Source organism: Sorex araneus, chromosome 5 (assembly GCF_027595985.1).
Source record: "Sorex araneus isolate mSorAra2 chromosome 5, mSorAra2.pri, whole genome shotgun sequence".
NCBI classification, from domain to species: Eukaryota; Metazoa; Chordata; class Mammalia; order Eulipotyphla; family Soricidae; genus Sorex; species Sorex araneus.
Genome location: NC_073306.1, coordinates 1,180,540 through 1,196,440, shown reverse-complemented (window position 1 = coordinate 1,196,440; position 15,901 = coordinate 1,180,540). Strand labels below are relative to the sequence as shown.

General features: G+C 64.2%; 2 protein-coding genes across 3 annotated transcripts; one reads left to right on the top strand and one right to left on the bottom strand.

The window, feature by feature from the left end:
- Nucleotides 1-7,975: 7,975 nt before the first annotated feature.
- Nucleotides 7,976-11,506, top strand: C5H1orf174 (chromosome 5 C1orf174 homolog). 2 transcript variants are annotated; one of them, XM_055137827.1, is made up of 4 exons: nt 7,976-8,087; nt 10,325-10,417; nt 10,488-10,769; nt 10,834-11,481. In XM_055137827.1, exons 1-4 carry the CDS (start codon nt 8,073-8,075, stop codon nt 10,948-10,950), a joined length of 507 nt encoding a protein of 168 aa, XP_054993802.1. In that variant the 5' UTR covers nt 7,976-8,072; the 3' UTR covers nt 10,951-11,481. The 2 variants fall into 2 exon arrangements, with proteins under 2 accessions (XP_054993802.1, XP_054993801.1); XM_055137826.1 differs by having other exon boundaries at nt 7,982-8,087; nt 10,286-10,417; nt 10,834-11,506.
- Nucleotides 11,436-15,803, bottom strand: DFFB (DNA fragmentation factor subunit beta). The gene is made up of 7 exons (XM_055137813.1): nt 15,557-15,803; nt 15,015-15,141; nt 14,146-14,334; nt 13,894-13,973; nt 13,532-13,702; nt 13,045-13,145; nt 11,436-12,586 (listed from the first exon to the last, which is right to left on the bottom strand). Exons 1-7 carry the CDS (start codon nt 15,677-15,679, stop codon nt 12,346-12,348), a joined length of 1,032 nt encoding a protein of 343 aa, XP_054993788.1. The 5' UTR covers nt 15,680-15,803; the 3' UTR covers nt 11,436-12,345.
- Between the last annotated feature and the right edge of the window lie 98 nt (nt 15,804-15,901).

Genomic DNA, 15,901 nt, shown 5'->3' with positions numbered 1-15,901 from the left:
AGCCAACCTGGGTTTGATTCCCAGCATCCCATATGGTCCCCCGAGCACCACCAGGAGTAATTCCTGAGTGCAGAGCCAGGAGTGACCCCTGTGCATCACCGGGTGTGGACCCACACACACAACCTAAAAGCCTTCTGCTCAGATATCACACAGGACAAGACTGTCTGCTCTCACAACATTATTCAATATAGTATTGGCCATAACAGCTGTCAGGAAAGAAATATCAAATGATCCAGATGGGAAAGAAGTCAAGTTATACTACTTTCAGATGACTTGATACTAAGAAAACCCTAAAGACTCAAAGAAAGAAAGAAAGAAGGAAGGAAGGAAGGAAGGAAGGAAGGAAGGAAGGAAGGAAGGAAGGAAGGAAGGAAGGAAGGAAGGAAGGAAGGAAGGAAGGAAGGAAGTGAGGGAGAAAGGGAGAAAGAAGAGAGAAAGAGAAAGAAAGAAAGAAAGAAAGAAAGAAAGAAAGAAAGAAAGAAAGAAAGAAAGAAAGAAAGAAAGAAAGAAAGAAAGAAAGAAAGAAAGAAAGAAAGATTCCTAGAAATAGCAAACTTGTACAGTAAAGTAGCAGGCTACAAAATCAACACACAGGGGCCAGAGAGATAGTTCAGTGGGTAGGGCACTTGCCTTTCATGCAGCCTGCCTGCGTTCGACCTCCAGAATCCTATATGGATCCCGCACACTGCCGGGAGTGATCCCTGAGTGCAAAGCCAAGAGTGAGCCAAAAACGAACCAAGATAAACACCGAGAAATGCCTAGAGTTCCTACATAGGTAAGCAATGTCATAGGAGAGGTATATAGATTTAAAATTCCAGTCACATTTGTACCTCGAAAACATCAAATACCTGGAAGTCAACTTAATGAAATGTGTGAAAGACTTACTTTTTTTAGAAAAATTTAATATCATTGCTAAAATAAATAAAAGAAGACATAGGAAATGGAAACAGGTCCCCAGTTTATGTATTGGAAGGACTAACAGTGTCAAAATGATAACCTACAAAAAGCACTGCAGGGTGCAACGTGGTCCCCACGGAAATACCCAGGACATTGTTAAGATATGGGCCAAACTCTGTTAACATTTATATACAATAATAGAACCCCTGAATAGCCAAAGCAATCCTAGGGAAAAAGGAAGATGGGAGGTTTTCTAAGTATAGCACCATGTCATCTGAGGGTGGCGTGGCTTGGCTTCTTTTCCCGTCGGGATCACGCTGATATTTCTTTCCTGACAGCTGCTACGGCCAATACTATATTGAGTAATGTGGTGAGAGCAGACAGCCTTGTCTTGTGTGTGATCTGAGCAGGAAGGCTTTTAGGTTTTTTAGGGGCCTGGGGGTCCACACCCAGCAGTTCTCGGGGCTTACTCCTGGTTCTGTGCTCAGGATCACTCCTGGTGGGCTCACACACTTGACAGAACCTAGAAGCAACCGAGATGGCTTTCGGTAGGGGAATAGACGGAGGGTAAAAAAAATAGAGCTTCTACATCTAGACAATGAAATATTATTCTGTACTAAAAATAAATGAGTGATCAAGTCATGAAAATACATGGGGGGAAATTAAATGCATATTAGTAGGTGAAAGAAACTAATCTGAAAAGGCGATGATGTATTTTATCCCAATTATATGACACTTCACAGGAGGCCACTATGGAGACAAACACCAGCGGAGCATGGAGCTGTGGTCAGCAGGCCTGTGGGGGGGGGGGGGGCGGGGGAACTGGGAAACACAAGAATGAAAAACAACAGGGGGCCGGATCAACGGCACATCGGGGAGGGCATTTGCCTTGCACGCGGCCGACCCGGGTTCGATTCCCAGCATCCCATGTGAGCACCGCCAGGGGTAGTTCCTGAGTGCAGAGCCAGGAGTGACCCCTGAGCATCTCCAGGTGTGACCCAAAAGCAAACAACAACAGATAACCGTGGCTAAAGCAAAGGCAGGGGTGGGGGTGGAGGGGCAAAGGCAGCAATTTCAGATTAATGGGACGCGTGGACGAGAGTATCGTCATGGAGAATGTGGGTGTACCTTTATCAGAGCCGACTGTGTCACACCACGAGGGAACCGTCGGGGAGCTGTGGACGGTGGCGGTTATGGTATCTTGACCCTTTTGTGGTACTTGAGTTCTTCCATGGTTAGAAGAACTAACAAAGCAATAAAAATCCCTGTTCCAGTGTGGGTCAGGGAGCCACACACGAGGTCGACGGGGGATTCTGTGCCCTCAGGCTCGCTGGGCACCTAAAACTAATCTCCTAGATATATTTTCTAAAAAAAAAAAGTTGTCCACCATGCTTCGTTATCTTTTTTTTTCTTTTTGGGGTCCACCTGGCAATGCACAGGGGTTACTCCTGGCTCTGCACTCAGGAATTACTCCTGGCGGTGCTCAGGGGACCATATGGGATGCTGGGATTTGAACCTCGTTTGCCCGCATGCAAGGCAAACGCCCGACCCGCTGTGCTATCGCTCCAACCCCTTCATTATCTTTTTTAAAGTTGGAGACACAGAAAATACCCCATCACGATCAAACACTCGTACCTGGGAACTTCACTCTGTGAGTGAAAAAGACACTGTATGGAATCAGTCTGCAGAGAACGCAACCGATGGACTTAAAAGCATAAAAATAGAAAGTTTCCAAAATAAACACAAAGAGGAAAAATAAACTGGGGGTCCAGAGAGAGCTCAGAGGGCTGGAGGGAGTGGTGCACGTGGGGGCCCAGGCTCAGCCCCCAGCACCGCATGGTCCCCGAGCACCAGCAGGAGCACTCCCAGGCACAGAGCTGGGAGCACTTCTGGGCGTGGTCCAGAAGAAAAAGAAAGGATTAAAATTTAATGAGCAGATTTAGTAAGCCAGAGGAAGGCGCCAAGCAGTCTAGTGTATGTCTACATGGAGCCCCCTGGGCATAGAGGGCACAAACTCATTTGGAGAAATAATAGCTGCAAATAGTTCAGATTTTTTGGTTTGTTTTGGGGCTAATACCTGGCAGTGCTCAGGGGTCACTCCCGGCTCTGCACTCAGGAATTACTCCTGGCGGTGCTCTGCGGACCAAACGGGATGGTGGGGGTGGAACCTGGGCCAGCCGCGTGCCAGGCAAGCGCCCTCCCTGCTGTGCTATTGCTCCAGCCCCAGTTCAGATTTTTAACTGCTAATTCTATGCAATATCTTTTCATTTCAGATATTATAGCTTTTAGGTACGGAGGTATGGTCTCAGTTGTATAAATATTTTCCATGTCTCTAACTTTCAAAACACATATGAAGTGTGACTAATGAGATTTTTCCCTTCTAAAAGCTGCGCGTGAGAGAGCAGTCTCGGCCCTGTGGGACGGGGAGGAAGGCAAGGACTCCCAGTCAGAAGCTTGAGAAGCTCAGCGACCCCCAGTCACAGAAACAGCTGCTGTGGGGGAAGGTCCACCCCGGGGTTAGCAGGGCCCTGAGCTGCAAGCGTGCTCAGTGTCCCTGGGGTGTGGCTGGAGAGGCCGAGGGAGCCCCGGAGCTGTCCCAGTGCCGCTGGCCTGGCGCTGGGCGCTGGGGGGTGCGGGGCTGGGCACCCAGGACGCGGACAGGCCCAGAGGGACAGGGCAGCAGGCAGTCTCCCAGGGGTCGGGCAGCCGCCAGCCGCATCTGGGGGCCTGTGGGGGGCGGCGATGGGTCCCAGCAGGACAGGGGGGCCGTGGCTCCGGGGTGGGACCCCTGCCGTTCCCCACGCTGGGGGCGCGTCTCTCCTCTCCACAGCGCAGCAGCGCCAGCCTGAGGCTGGGGGGCCGTGGGGCCACTGAGAGCTGAGAGACAGTCCCGGGGCCATGCGGGGACCAGCCATCGGACCCCAAGCCCGGTGCAGCCAGCAGCCGGCTCCCTCGAGCGCCCCCGGCTGGGCCCCGTCAAGCATTCCGTCCCCCCAGCCGTCACCAGGAGCCCAGCAGCCCGCCCGTGGGCCTGGTGGACGTGGTCCCCACAGACTCGGTCAGGCCCAGGCCAGGTTTAGGGACCGGCCTGCCAGGGCTGGGCCACGGGCATGTGGGGCCCCAGCTGGGGGGGCCCAGGTGGCTGTGGAGGTGGGACGGAGCTGGAGAAGCCACAGGGTTGGGGTGCAGACTCCGCCCCACACCACGTACCCCGCAGCTGGGCGGGGCTGGGAGGCCACGGCTGTGGGCTGAAGCCACTGAGCCCCACTACAGGAAACCGAGTTCTAGAGGCAAAGGGGCTTGGGGCTCGAGTGGCACGTCCCACCCTCCCGGAGCCTGGTGCAAACTGCACTCACCTCTTCTCCACTCACCCCCACCCGGCGCACCCCTTCCACGCTATGCACGGGAGAACGCACAGGTGGCACGGGGCGGGGGGCAAGAGGGAGCTGCAAGGCACAGGCAGTGGGTGCTGTGTGTGCTGAGTCCACGTGCTCTTATGTGTGCACAATGGTGCATGTGTGCATCCATGTGTGAGCCTTGTACATATGCATGTGCATGCATGTGCGTTTGCATGTGGTATACATATCTGACACACAAATACACATGCACGTGTGAGTGCACACATATGTGTGCCATGTTTTGTGTGCATGCGCATCTGAGTGCTTCCTGTAGAAATGCTTGTGTGTTTATATGCATGTGCATGTAAATGTGTGTGTGCACGCACATTTGTGTGTTTGAGTGTCCATGTGCCTGTGTGCATTGTGTGCTTCGGTGTACAAATGTGTGTGTGTGTGTGTGTGTGTGTGTGTGTGTGTGTGTGGCTGTCTGACAAGGGGCTGGGCAACTCCCAAGCAGACTGGCAGTGAGGTGTCTGTAATCCCCCACGAGACCTGGGCCGGAAGAAAAAGAAGCAAAGCCCTGTCCCATGGCCACAGGGCCCCCGGGGTGACTGGCCAGCAAGTGCCAGCAGGGCAGGCATGCCTGAGCCTGAGGCCAGGGCGCTGGAGCAGAGAGGGGTGCAGGGCTGAAGCAGAGAGGGGTGCAGGGCTGGGGCACTGGAGCAGAGAGGGGTGCAGGGCTGGAGCAGAGAGGGGTGCAGGGCTGGGGCGCTGGAGCAGAGAGGGCTGCAGGGCTGAGGCGAGCCCATACTCTGCAGGAGGCTGTGACTGGCTGAGCGTGTATCGAGGTTTGCTTCCTCTGGTCCTGCCCCTGGGGCGGATAAAAAAGCGACTGTTGGTGCATGTTTCTGCGGAGACTTGAGTGAAGGTCCAGGGGTGGGAGCCTTCCTGTGTCAGTAAGATCAGGCCTGACGACAGCTGACACCTGTGCAAACCCAGGTACCCAGACGCGGGTCTGCAGGGACCAGCCCCAGGTGAGCGGTCTGTGTAGGGCCAGCCCCGATGAGTGGGACTAAAGCAGGGGTGCGGGGTGGGGGTGGGGGTTAGAGGGAAGAGGCGTGGGCAGGATGACAGCCCAGGCACTGAAAGCCTGGACTGCCCTCTGCATTCAGTATGCATTTCTGAACTTAGTTTTAGAGCAGATGTCTGTAGCACTGTGGCACTGTCCTCCCATCCTTCATCGATTTGCTCCCATGGTGGGACCTGTACTGTTTCTGGCATATCGAATACGCCACGGGTAGCTTGCCAGGTTCTGCTGTGCGGTGGGACCTGTACTGTTTCTGGCATATCGAATACGCCACGGGTAGCTTGCCAGGTTCTGCTGTGCGGGCGGGATACTCTCAGTAGCTTGCCCGGCTCTCCAAGAGGGACGGAAGAATCGAACCCGGGTCAGCCGCGTGCAAGGCAAACGCCCTACCCGCTGTGCTATCGCTCCACTCATTTATTCCTCAGAGCTGAGAATTATTACCGGAGAAAGGGGGACATTCTTCAGGCGGTGGCCAGTCTGTGCTCATCTACCCTGGCAGATTCCTCCCCTAGCCGAGGGCCGCACTGGGGGCGTCTGGGCCTTATCCCAGCAAGCCGTGCTGGGAGCAGAAAGAGGCCACTGGGATGCCTCAGCAGCTCCCCGGAGGCCAGGGTCCTGCTCCCTCCCCGTCTTAGCCCTTTGTCCCCTACCCAGCTGGGCCTGGTGCTGTTGGTGCTGTTGGTGTGGCCCAGCTGGCAACCTGGCACTGAGAGTAACAATGGCAGTTACCAGGCGCGGCAAAGGCACAGGGGCTTGAGTTAAACAACACAAAGAAGTTTCCATGGCTTGTGTGTTGAATTCTTTTATTATTATTATCATTAAAACTGAACCATTCGGATTTTTAGGGACTGGAGCGATAGCACAGCAGGGAGGGCGTTTGCCTTGCACGCGACCGACCCAGGTTCGATTCCCAGCATCCCATGTGGTCCCCTGAGCACCGCCAGGAGTAATTCCTGAGTGCAGAGCCAGGAGTAACCCCTGTGCTTCGCCAGGTGTGACCAAAAAAGCAAAAAAAAAAAAAAAAATTCAGATTTTTAATGTGTGAACATGAGTGTTGTCCCTGAAATAACAGTAAGATGGTGATAAAAAATATTAATAAATAAATGAAAACAAGGGGAAGAACAAGGGTCAGCGGGGAGGGCACTGGCCTTGCATGCGGCCCACGCTGGTTCCATCGCTGGCACCCCGTCTGGTCCCCCTGCCCCGCCAGGAGCAATCCCCGAGCACAAGGCCGGGAGCAAGCCCTGGGCACTGCTGGTGGGTCCCAAAAAGCCAAATAGGTAAAAGCAAGGGGAAGGCTGGGCGCCCACATCTTCGAACCATGGGTCTGTCAACGTGGGCCAAAGAACCATCATCTGCAGGAGAGGCTGGAAGCCACCGGAGGGGCTGGGGCTTCACATCACTGCCACCAGCCCCCGCCCCCAGTTCCAGGGAGCCCGGGCCCAAGCCGCTTCGGGCGAGCCCACGCCCCCAAGAAGCGCTCTGCAGCCCTGCCAATGAGAAGCGGCGCCCGCTCGCTCTCCTCCAATGAGCTCTAGGGGCAGCCCCGCCCCTTGATTCTCGGCTGCTTCCTCCAATGAGCTCTAGCAGGGCAGCTCCGCCCCTTGATTGAGCTCACTCTCCTCCAATGAGCTCTAGGAGCCAGCCCCGCCCCCTGCTCCTCAGCTATAAAAGCTGCTCTCCCGTCGCTTGCTTAGCTTTGCTTTCTCAAAACCACCCAAGGGACTCCCGTGGGGACCACAGCACAAGAGCAAGGGGCCAGCCCTCAAGACGGGAGCCACGGGAATAAAACTAGGTCGGACAAGGGTCCGAGATGGACAGAGGTCGAGGATCACCGTGCTGCGGGCAGTAGGGCCACCTGGGGCCGTGGGCTGAGAGCGTGTAGTGTCCAGCTGCTGCCCGCTCCCAGGGGCTGTGAGGGGACACGGATCCCGCCAGGAGCGCCCACACACTCCCACACCTGCCCAGGGCCCAGGCCTCAGCCTGCGCCAGCGGCTCTCTCCACCGCGCGCCGGAGGGCGGCCAGGACAGGGGCAGCGCCCCAGAACTCCTGGGCGCCTCCAAGCCCACCTCCAGGGCCTGGGCCTTTGCGGCACGTCTCAGAGCGTTCGGGGCCCGAGAGAAATTCACCTTTCCCTCCAGTCTGAAAGCATGCGGAGACCACAACCCGGCCGAAACATGGCGACCACGGAGGCATTAAGGGGCTGCCCGTTACAAAGATGGCCTCCGCCCCGCTAAAACATGGCGGCCAAGGAGGCTGTGAGGGCTGCCCTTTACAAAGATGGCCGCTGCCCCACTAAAACATGGCGGCCACGGGAGCATTCGGGGGTTGCCCTCACACACGTGGCCCCGCTCCGCTGAGACATGGCAGTCTCGGGGGAATAAAGGGATTTCCCCGTGCAACTTTAAGGCCGACCAGCTGAAACACGTTTCTCGCGGGGTATTTGAGGAGGTGCCCTTCCCTAAGATGGCCGCCGCCCCTTTGAAACATGGCGGCACAGTCACCGAGGAAGCCGCCCATCACCAACATGGCCGCTGCCCCCATACAGCATGGCGGCTCCGGAGACCCCCACGGAGCTGCCCCGCCTCCTACGTAGAGAATCAAATTGTGGGCGCACACACGCGGACGCCTGGCTGTGATTGGCCGGCCGCGGGGACGTCAGCGTCGGCGTCCGCGGGCTGCCGCGGGGCGGGGAGCGTTGGACCCGAGCGCGGGGCTCGGCGGCGGGGCGGCTCGGCCGCTCACACTCATGAGGAGCCGCAAGGTGAGGAGGCCGGGACGGGGGGCGGGGGGCGGGCTGCGGAGACGCCGACGCCTTCGGGGGTGTGTCTTGGAGCTGCTGCCCGGGAACCGACCTGGACATGGCCCGGCCCGCGGCTGCACCTGGGGGGCTCCCGCTCCCGCCCCCCAGCTGCACCCTGGGAAGGGGCTCCCGCACACCCAGCTGCACCCTGAGAAGGGGCTCCCGCACCCCCCTAGCTGCACGCTGGGAAGGGGCTCCCGCACCCCCCCTAGCTGCACGCTGGGAAGGGGCTCCCGCACCCCCCCAGCTGCACCCTGGGAAGTGGCTCCCGCACCCCCCCTCAGCTGCACCCTGGGAAGGGGCTCCCGCACCCCCCAGCCGCACCCTGGGAAGGGGCTCCAGCACCCCCCAGCCGCACCCTGGGAAGGGGCTCCCGCACCCCCCCAGCCGCACCCTGGGAAGGGGCTCCCGCACCCCCCCTGCACCCTGGGAAGGGGCTCCCGCAACCCCCACAGCTGCACCCTGGGAAGGGGCTCCCGCACCCCCCTAGCTGCACCCTGGGAAGGGGCTCCCGCACCCCCCCAGCTGCACCCTGGGAAGTGGCTCCCGCACCCCCCCCAGCTGCACCCTGGGAAGGGGCTCCCGCACCCCCCAGCCGCACCCTGGGAAGGGGCTCCCGCACCCCCCCAGCCGCACCCTGGGAAGGGGCTCCCGCACCCCCCCAGCCGCACCCTGGGAAGGGGCTCCCGCACCCCCCCTGCACCCTGGGAAGGGGCTCCCGCAACCCCCACAGCTGCACCCTGGGAAGGGGCTCCCGCACCCCCCAGCTGCACCCTGGGAAGGGGCTCCCGCAACCCCCCTGCACCCTGGGAAGGGGCTCCCGCACCCCCCCTGCACCCTGGGAAGGGGCTCCCGCACCCCCCCAGCCGCACCCTGGGAAGGGGCTCCCGCACCCCCAGCCGCACCCTGGGAAGGGGCTCCCGCACCCCCCCAGCCGCACCCTGGGAAGGGGCTCCCGCACCCCCCCTGCACCCTGGGAAGGGGCTCCCGCAACCCCCACAGCTGCACCCTGGGAAGGGGCTCCCGCACCCCCCAGCTGCACCCTGGGAAGGGGCTCCCGCAACCCCCCTGCACCCTGGGAAGGGGCTCCCGCACCCCCCCAGCTGCACCCTGGGAAGGGGCTCCCGCACCCCCCCAGCTGCACCCTGGGAAGGGGCTCCCGCACCCCCCCAGCTGCACCCTGGGAAGGGGCTCCCGCACCCCCCCAGCTGCACCCTGGGAAGGGGCTCCCGCACCCCACAGCTGCACCCTGGGAAGGGGCTCCCGCACCCCCCACAGCTGCACCCTGGGAAGGGGCTCCCGCAACCCCCACAGCTGCACCCTGGGAAGGGGCTCCCGCAACCCCCTGCACCCTGGGAAGGGGCTCCCGCAACCCCCACAGCTGCACCCTGGGAAGGGGCTCCCGCAACCCCCCCAGCTGCACCCTGGGAAGGGGCTCCCGCAACCCCCACAGCTGCACCCTGGGAAGGGGCTCCCGCAACCACCCCCCAGCTGCACTCTGGGGGACACACCAGCTTCTCGCTGCGCCCTGGGGCGCTCCCGCCCCTGCCCTCAGCTGCATCCCGGGGTGTCCCGGACCGGACCTGCCCCATTCGCACCCTTAGGGGCTAGTTCACTCTCAGCGGGGTATGGGGTGCGCCTGCGGGACCGCTGGTTCCCCCTCCCTGCCTGGAGTCGCGGCCGGTCGCCGGCGTCCTCCAAGCGCACGGGGACCTGGGAGTACCTGAGCCTCGGCCTGGGGCGGGCGCAGCTGTGGGCATGAGTCGGGGTGCGGGCTGGGGGGGTTGCCCTCAGGATCCCCAACACCGCAGCCACTGGGGGTCCTTCCTGCCCTCTGCTCTGGAGAGCCCGCACCCATCCATCCCTACCTGGTGCTGCCCGCCCACCCCTGCATCCCTCTCGCTCCCTGAGTCTCTCTGGGGAGCTGGCTCCCCCACCCCCCGCCACCACTCACCCCTGCACCCCCAGCACGCAACCCAGCCGCCCTCTGGGGAGGTGCCGGTGCCGGTGCCGGTGCCGGCCCGGAGGGAAAGGCCCGCGGGCGCCGTCCCACCGCCTCCGGGAAACCGCTGCACAGCCGCTGGCTCATTTCGGCCCCGGTGCCCCCGGCCCTGCGCTGCGCCGGGTTCGGGGCACCCTGTGGAAGTGACGCCTTTCAGGGGGCTGGTGCTGCCGCCGCCCTCAGACCCTCTCTCCAGCTCCCAGGTGGCGTGCGCTGCTCGGCGCGGCTGCGGGCCCGGAGCTGCGCCGCCCGCTGCGCCTCCCCGCAGGACGCCAGGCCCGCCAGCCAGGTGAGCCCGCGCGCGGCCGGGGCGGGGCGGGGGTCCCCCCTCCCCCCCGCTCACCGCCCTCTCCCCGCAGCCCAGCCTGGCCCGGCGCACCCCTAAGAAGTTCAAGTCCGACAGAGGCCCCCCGGGGAAGGCGCCGGCCCAGAGAGCCGCCCCCCGAGGGCTCCCCGAGGCCCGCTGCCGCTCGGAGCCCCGCGACTGCGCGGGCGTCGGGAATGGGGCGGGCGCCCCGCAGCCCCGCGCGGGGAGCCCCGGGCCGCCCCTGGCGCCCCTGGACCCCAGCGCCCTCCTGGACGACGACAGCAACCAGCCGCTGCCCGTCGGCCGCTTCTTCGGCAACATGGAGCTCATGCAGGTGCGCGGGGGCCCGGGCGGGGGGTGCGCGCCGCGCCGCCCCCGCTCACCCGCTCTGCCCCCAGGACCTGCCGCCCGCCGCGGCCCCCTGCCCGCCCCTGAGCAGACGCGAGCTCCGGAAGCTGCACTTCCGAGCCAAGGACGACGACGACGACGACGACGAGGACGCCGCCGAGATGTAGGTGCGGGTGAGGCCCGCCCGGTCCTGCGGGGCTCAGGGCGCGGGACCCGCGAGCGCCGGACACGCGTCCCCCCGGCCTCCGCGTCCTGGCCAGTTTCTTGCCCATTCTCAAGATCCGACCCTCGCGGGCGAACACGGCGCCCGTCCTTAAAGAACCTTTCCTGCGTGCATCCGGTTCGTGCTTGCCGCGGGGGTCCGCCCGGTACCCGTGGGAAAGGGGTGTGCGCAGCCCCCGCCTCTGCCCCTCTCCTGGGGCGCGGGGCCGCCTGAACCCCGGGGCCGGGGCCGGTTCCCGCGGCTGCCCCGTCTCCAGGCACTGGCCCTGCCCCAGAAGGTTCTCAGGCCGGCCCAGGACAGGCGGCCGGAGCCGCCAAGCGCCTGACCCACACGCCCCCTCCGTGCTGCTGGCGGCCGAATGGTCCGTTTCTTAAATCGTCGACCCCCTTTATTTGGATCCGTCTGAGTATAAGCTTGCCGGCTGACACATTTATTTTCAAAATAATCTTTATTGCTCATTCTGTTTATAAAACAATATCGTATAAAAAAATATCACAAAATAGGTATTTGTAAAAAAGAAGAATCATGAAATCCTCATTTCAAAAACTTCCCCTCTTGGGGCCGGAGAGTTAATGCAGGACACGCAGCACCTGCCTTATGCACGTCCAGTCCCGTCCCGGGCAGAGGAGGGGTCCCGGGAGTGGGGCCCCCCAGCACGGCCAGCAGTGACCCCGCGGGTGCAGCCCCCAAACAACAAAAGCTTAGTCCTGGCGAAGGTCTGACTTGGAAAGGCGTCCTGGGGCTCAGGCTGCACCCCAGTGTCCCCACAGATCTCAGGGCGCTGCAGCCGTGGCAAGAGCCCCTGGCAGGGCGGCCTCGTGCCTCGGTTCCAGCCACGGCCCCGCACCTGCAGGCACCGGCTGCGGCTGGCCAGGGCGTGTGCGCCCCAAGGAGCGCGGCGCGGAGCTCTCAGGCGCACCCCGGGGTGGGGGCGGCCAGGGGGCGGGGCATAACTCCGGAAGATGCAGTTTCAGAGTGACCCAGCCCTGGGGCACCACAGTTCCAGCACCACGGGGCTCCCCCGGCAGGGCGGGGGCAGGAGTGTGCCTCCCGGCGCCCGCCGCGCCTCTGCTCACCGAGGCTGGGCCCGCGCCCGTCCAAGGACCAAAACCAGATCTGCAGCCCGGACTTGGGACTCGCAGGAGCAGCCGGTGCTCGTGGAAGCTGCTAGAGGCCCAGCAGGGCAACAGCACCGGGCACGCTCACGCGGTGCTGTCCACAGCCAGGAGACCCGTGTGGTCAGCAGCACTAGTCGAGAGCAGGGGGGGGGGGCCGCGGGGGGCCGGGCTTCGTGGCAAATGTAGTCTGGTGGGCTGTGCGCGGGGCCACCCGGGCACGGTCACCTGCCCCTGCGGGCCCGCGGCTTCTTCCGCGGCAGCTGCCTGCTCTGGGGCTTGTAGACCCTGCAGGGGTCGCAGCGGAGCTGGTGGGTGGTCTTCTTGTGGCAGGCGATGTGCACCAGCTTGAGGTTCTCTAAGGTGAACAGCAGGCCGTAGAAGTACTCCCAGTCGACCTCCCTGCCGTCCCGGGCCGCCACCGCCTCGGCCAGCGCGGGCACCACCGTGCGCTTCTTCTCGATGCTGCAAAGCACGGCCCGAGGGTCAGTGTCTGGCCAGCCTCCCGCAGCCCGTGCCCGAGGGGCAGCTGACCAGCTCCGCTGACGTGGACTGCTGCAGTGGACAGCAGGACCCGCTGCCACCCCAGGCTCCAGCCCCACGTGGCTGTCTCGGGCAGGGCAGGGCAGGGCTGGGCTGGGCTGGGCTGGGCAGCACACGGGAGACTCGCACGGACACTGGGCACGGCCCCAAGGGCAGCGCAGGCGGGACACACCCAGAGTGGGCGCGGGAAGGAAACTCAAGTGTTGGGACTCCAGACTGCCGGGCCAGGGCAGCCATCGGGGTGCACAGGAAGGCAGTGTCCAGAGACAGGCCGGGGTGGACCTCTGCAGCCCTCCTCTCGCCCCCAGGGAAAGGGGCCGTGCTGGGGCCCAGAGCACCTGGCTGCCCACATGCCCCCCAGGCGCCCCGCGGGCACGCACACGTGGTCCAGGTTCCAGGTGCTGAAGAGCACGCGGCTCTCGCGGTTGCTGTAGGGGTTGATGGAGTGTCTGGACGCGCAGTCGGCCATGTCGAATGGGCCCTGGGCCGAGAGAGGGGCAGACGGTGCTGAGGCCTGTGCCTCAGTGTCCCCTCCCGGCCCGCGGGGCCCTATCCCAACCACCACCTCCAACAGGGCCCGCTGTCCCCACCGAAGGCCAGTCCAGCCTGACCCCTGCTCCCCCCACGGGCCATTTGACCCCACTCCCTGGAAGCCCACCCCAAGCACCTGCTCGAGACCCCCATGGCCTCCCCGCACAATCCCACTGCCCAGCCAGAGGCTTGGGGGACCCTTGGGGACAGCACAGGGATGACAGGCAGCCCTGGCACTGTCCTGCGTGAGGACGGAGGGCCCAGCCCGCCAGCTGCGGCCAGTGGCACTCGGGACCCCTCGGGGGCAGCGAAGGCCGTGCGGGGAGCGACACTCACCTGGCAGGAGAACCAGCCCTCGGGGGTGCAGAGGCGGTCGCCCGCCGGGGCGCCCCGGTCGAAGTAGCTGCCGTGGTAGCGCTCGGCGCGCAGCTTCTGGCTCATGGCGTCCACCAGGCGCGAGAACTCCCCCCGCGCGCCCGCGCCCACGGCCGGCACGAAGGCGCTCACCTGGCAGAGTGAGAGGGCGGCCTGGGCGTGGGCCCCAGCGTCCACCTGGACCCCACCCTGGGCCGGGTCAGCTGCCACTGCCGAGGAGCAGGCGGGGAGGGCCGCAGGGGCGTGGGGGGCTGGCCCAGTCTGTCCCGAGGTGCCCCCACCCCCGGGCCGGCAACTCCCCAAGGCACAGCGCGGCGACTCACCTCCCGCAGGTACCCTCGGATGCGGCTCTCACAGCTGTGCCGCAGGTAGGCCGCCTTGCTCCGGAATCGGGGCTCCAGGCCTGCGGGGGGCAGGGGTGAGGCCCGGCTCTGCTGGCCAGGACCCCACGTCTGGCTGCAGGTGGGGGCGACGCAGGAGGGTCCCCCCCGCTGCCCGCGCTTTTCCTCTGCTCAGGAGCCCCACGCTGCCCCTCGGGGGGCGGGGGGACCCCCAGGACCGCCCACGTCCCGCACCTTCAAACCAGGGCGGGTCCTGGGCCCGCGTCTCGGCGGCGATGTTCTCGCTGGCGGTGCTCAGCAGGTCCGCCAGGAGCCTCTGCCTCAGTGGCGCCCGCTCCCCCGCCAGCAGCTGCCGCGCCGCCTGCACCAGCCCGGCCGGCGGCCTGTGGAACACGCTCAGGAGGCGGCTGATGTCGCTGACGTCTGCGGGGGGGACAGGGCGGGGCGAGGCTCACCTGGGGGCCCTCTCGCCACCTGCTTCCAAGGCCCCCGTCCCCGCCCGCCAGCCGCCAGCCGGGGCTCCAGCACTTGCCCCTGAGACGCCCGGACAGTCCCACCCGGGGCCACGGGCACCCACGGGCTCCGGGGGACAGGGCCAGCCCAGGGTGGGAGAGGGGTGTCCCGGGGCACAGAGGTCACGGTCTACAGTGGCAGACCTGAGCGATTCTGTCCGGCTGGGGAAGGAACCCGCGGGCGTTTGCACAACCTTCGGTCAGGCAGGAAGGGAAAGCAAACGGCCCCAGGCGTGGCCCCACCAGGGAGGTGCACACACCGCCGGCCGCCTGGGGGGCCCTAGCCGCGTCTCTCGGCCCGGCTCCCACTTCGTCCAGGCCACTGGCAGCACCTCTGGACACAGCGCCCTGAGCCAGGGGGGCCCCAGCACCCCAGGGAGCCACCCCCGAGAGTCTCACAGCCCGGAAGCCCTGAGGTCCGGGTCCCTGACGCCCAGCAGGCAGGTGTGGGGGTTGACCGCAAGCCACAGCCCTCCCTGCACCACCACGAGCATAAACTGAATCAAAGGCGTCAAGACACGCACCCAGCAGGCGGACACGGGGCCCTGCACCGGGCTCCCCCCTCCTCCCCCACCCGCGACCCCAACTCACAGCCCTGCCAGGTCTGGCCCGCCGTGAGCAGCAGGAGCTCCGCGTGGTCCGCGACTCGGCCGAAGTTCTCCTGGGTCAGCTCCGCCCCGTCCTCATAGAGACACAGGCGGGTCCCGTGCTGGGGAACCTGGGCAGGGGGTGCAGGGGTCAGCGGGCTCCCCACGTGTTCCACCTCCAGCCCCCCCAAGGGGTCCCGCTCGGACAGCCTGGGCGCTGCACCGAAAGGATCCGGGGGGACAGGGGACGGGGACAGCCCCGGGTGACCTCACTGGGGAACGTCCTCTAGAAGGTCCAGTGGCGGTCGCTTCTGTGGACCTGCCACGCGGGACCCTACAGCGCTCCCGGAGTTCCAAGCCCGCCCCCCGCCCAGAGCAGGGTCCACAGCGCACCCCAGCACGGGAGCCCCCACTGTCCGGGACGGGTCCCCTCCACCCGGAGCCCAGCGCCGAGACCTAGCGGTGTGGACAGCTCCCCGCGCCCCTGTGCGCCCGCGGGAGCTCCGGGCCTCAGTTTCCCGCCAGTGACACCCGCGGCCACCGCACCTGCAGGAGGCGGCACCCCTTCTGCAGCACCTCTTCGGGGCTCCTGCCCGCCACCCCGAATTTCTGCGGCCCGTGCAGGACACGCAGCTTGAACGGTTTGGGCTTCTGGAGCACGGCGCGCATCCTCCGAGCCGACGCCCGCGAGCTCTGCACCGCGCGGGCTCCGCCCGGGGCACCCAGACCCCGCCACCCGGAAATCCCATTACCCGGCAGGCCGGGGGGCGACGGCCCAGCCGCAGCCTGTGCGCAAGCACCGCCCCTTGAAACTACATTACCCAAAAGGCCGGGGGCCGCGATCCAGCCGCAGCCTGTGCGCAAGCGCCACCCCTAGAACTACATTACCCA

Bases quoted from the DNA above. Each gene is read 5' to 3' on its own strand.
- C5H1orf174 (XM_055137826.1), top strand. The intron at 10,418-10,487 runs GTGAGCCCGCGC...CTCTCCCCGCAG, and splicing joins ACGCCAGGCCCGCCAGCCAG to CCCAGCCTGGCCCGGCGCAC. The intron at 10,770-10,833 runs GTGCGCGGGGGC...CTCTGCCCCCAG, and splicing joins GCAACATGGAGCTCATGCAG to GACCTGCCGCCCGCCGCGGC.
- DFFB (XM_055137813.1), bottom strand. From the start codon at position 15,679: ATGCGCGCCGTGCTCCAGAAGCCCAAACCGTTCAAGCTGCGTGTCCTG. The intron at 13,703-13,893 runs GTGAGTCGCCGC...TCACTCTGCCAG, and splicing joins TCCGAGGGTACCTGCGGGAG to GTGAGCGCCTTCGTGCCGGC. The intron at 13,146-13,531 runs GTGAGTGTCGCT...CTCTCGGCCCAG, and splicing joins AGGGCTGGTTCTCCTGCCAG to GGCCCATTCGACATGGCCGA.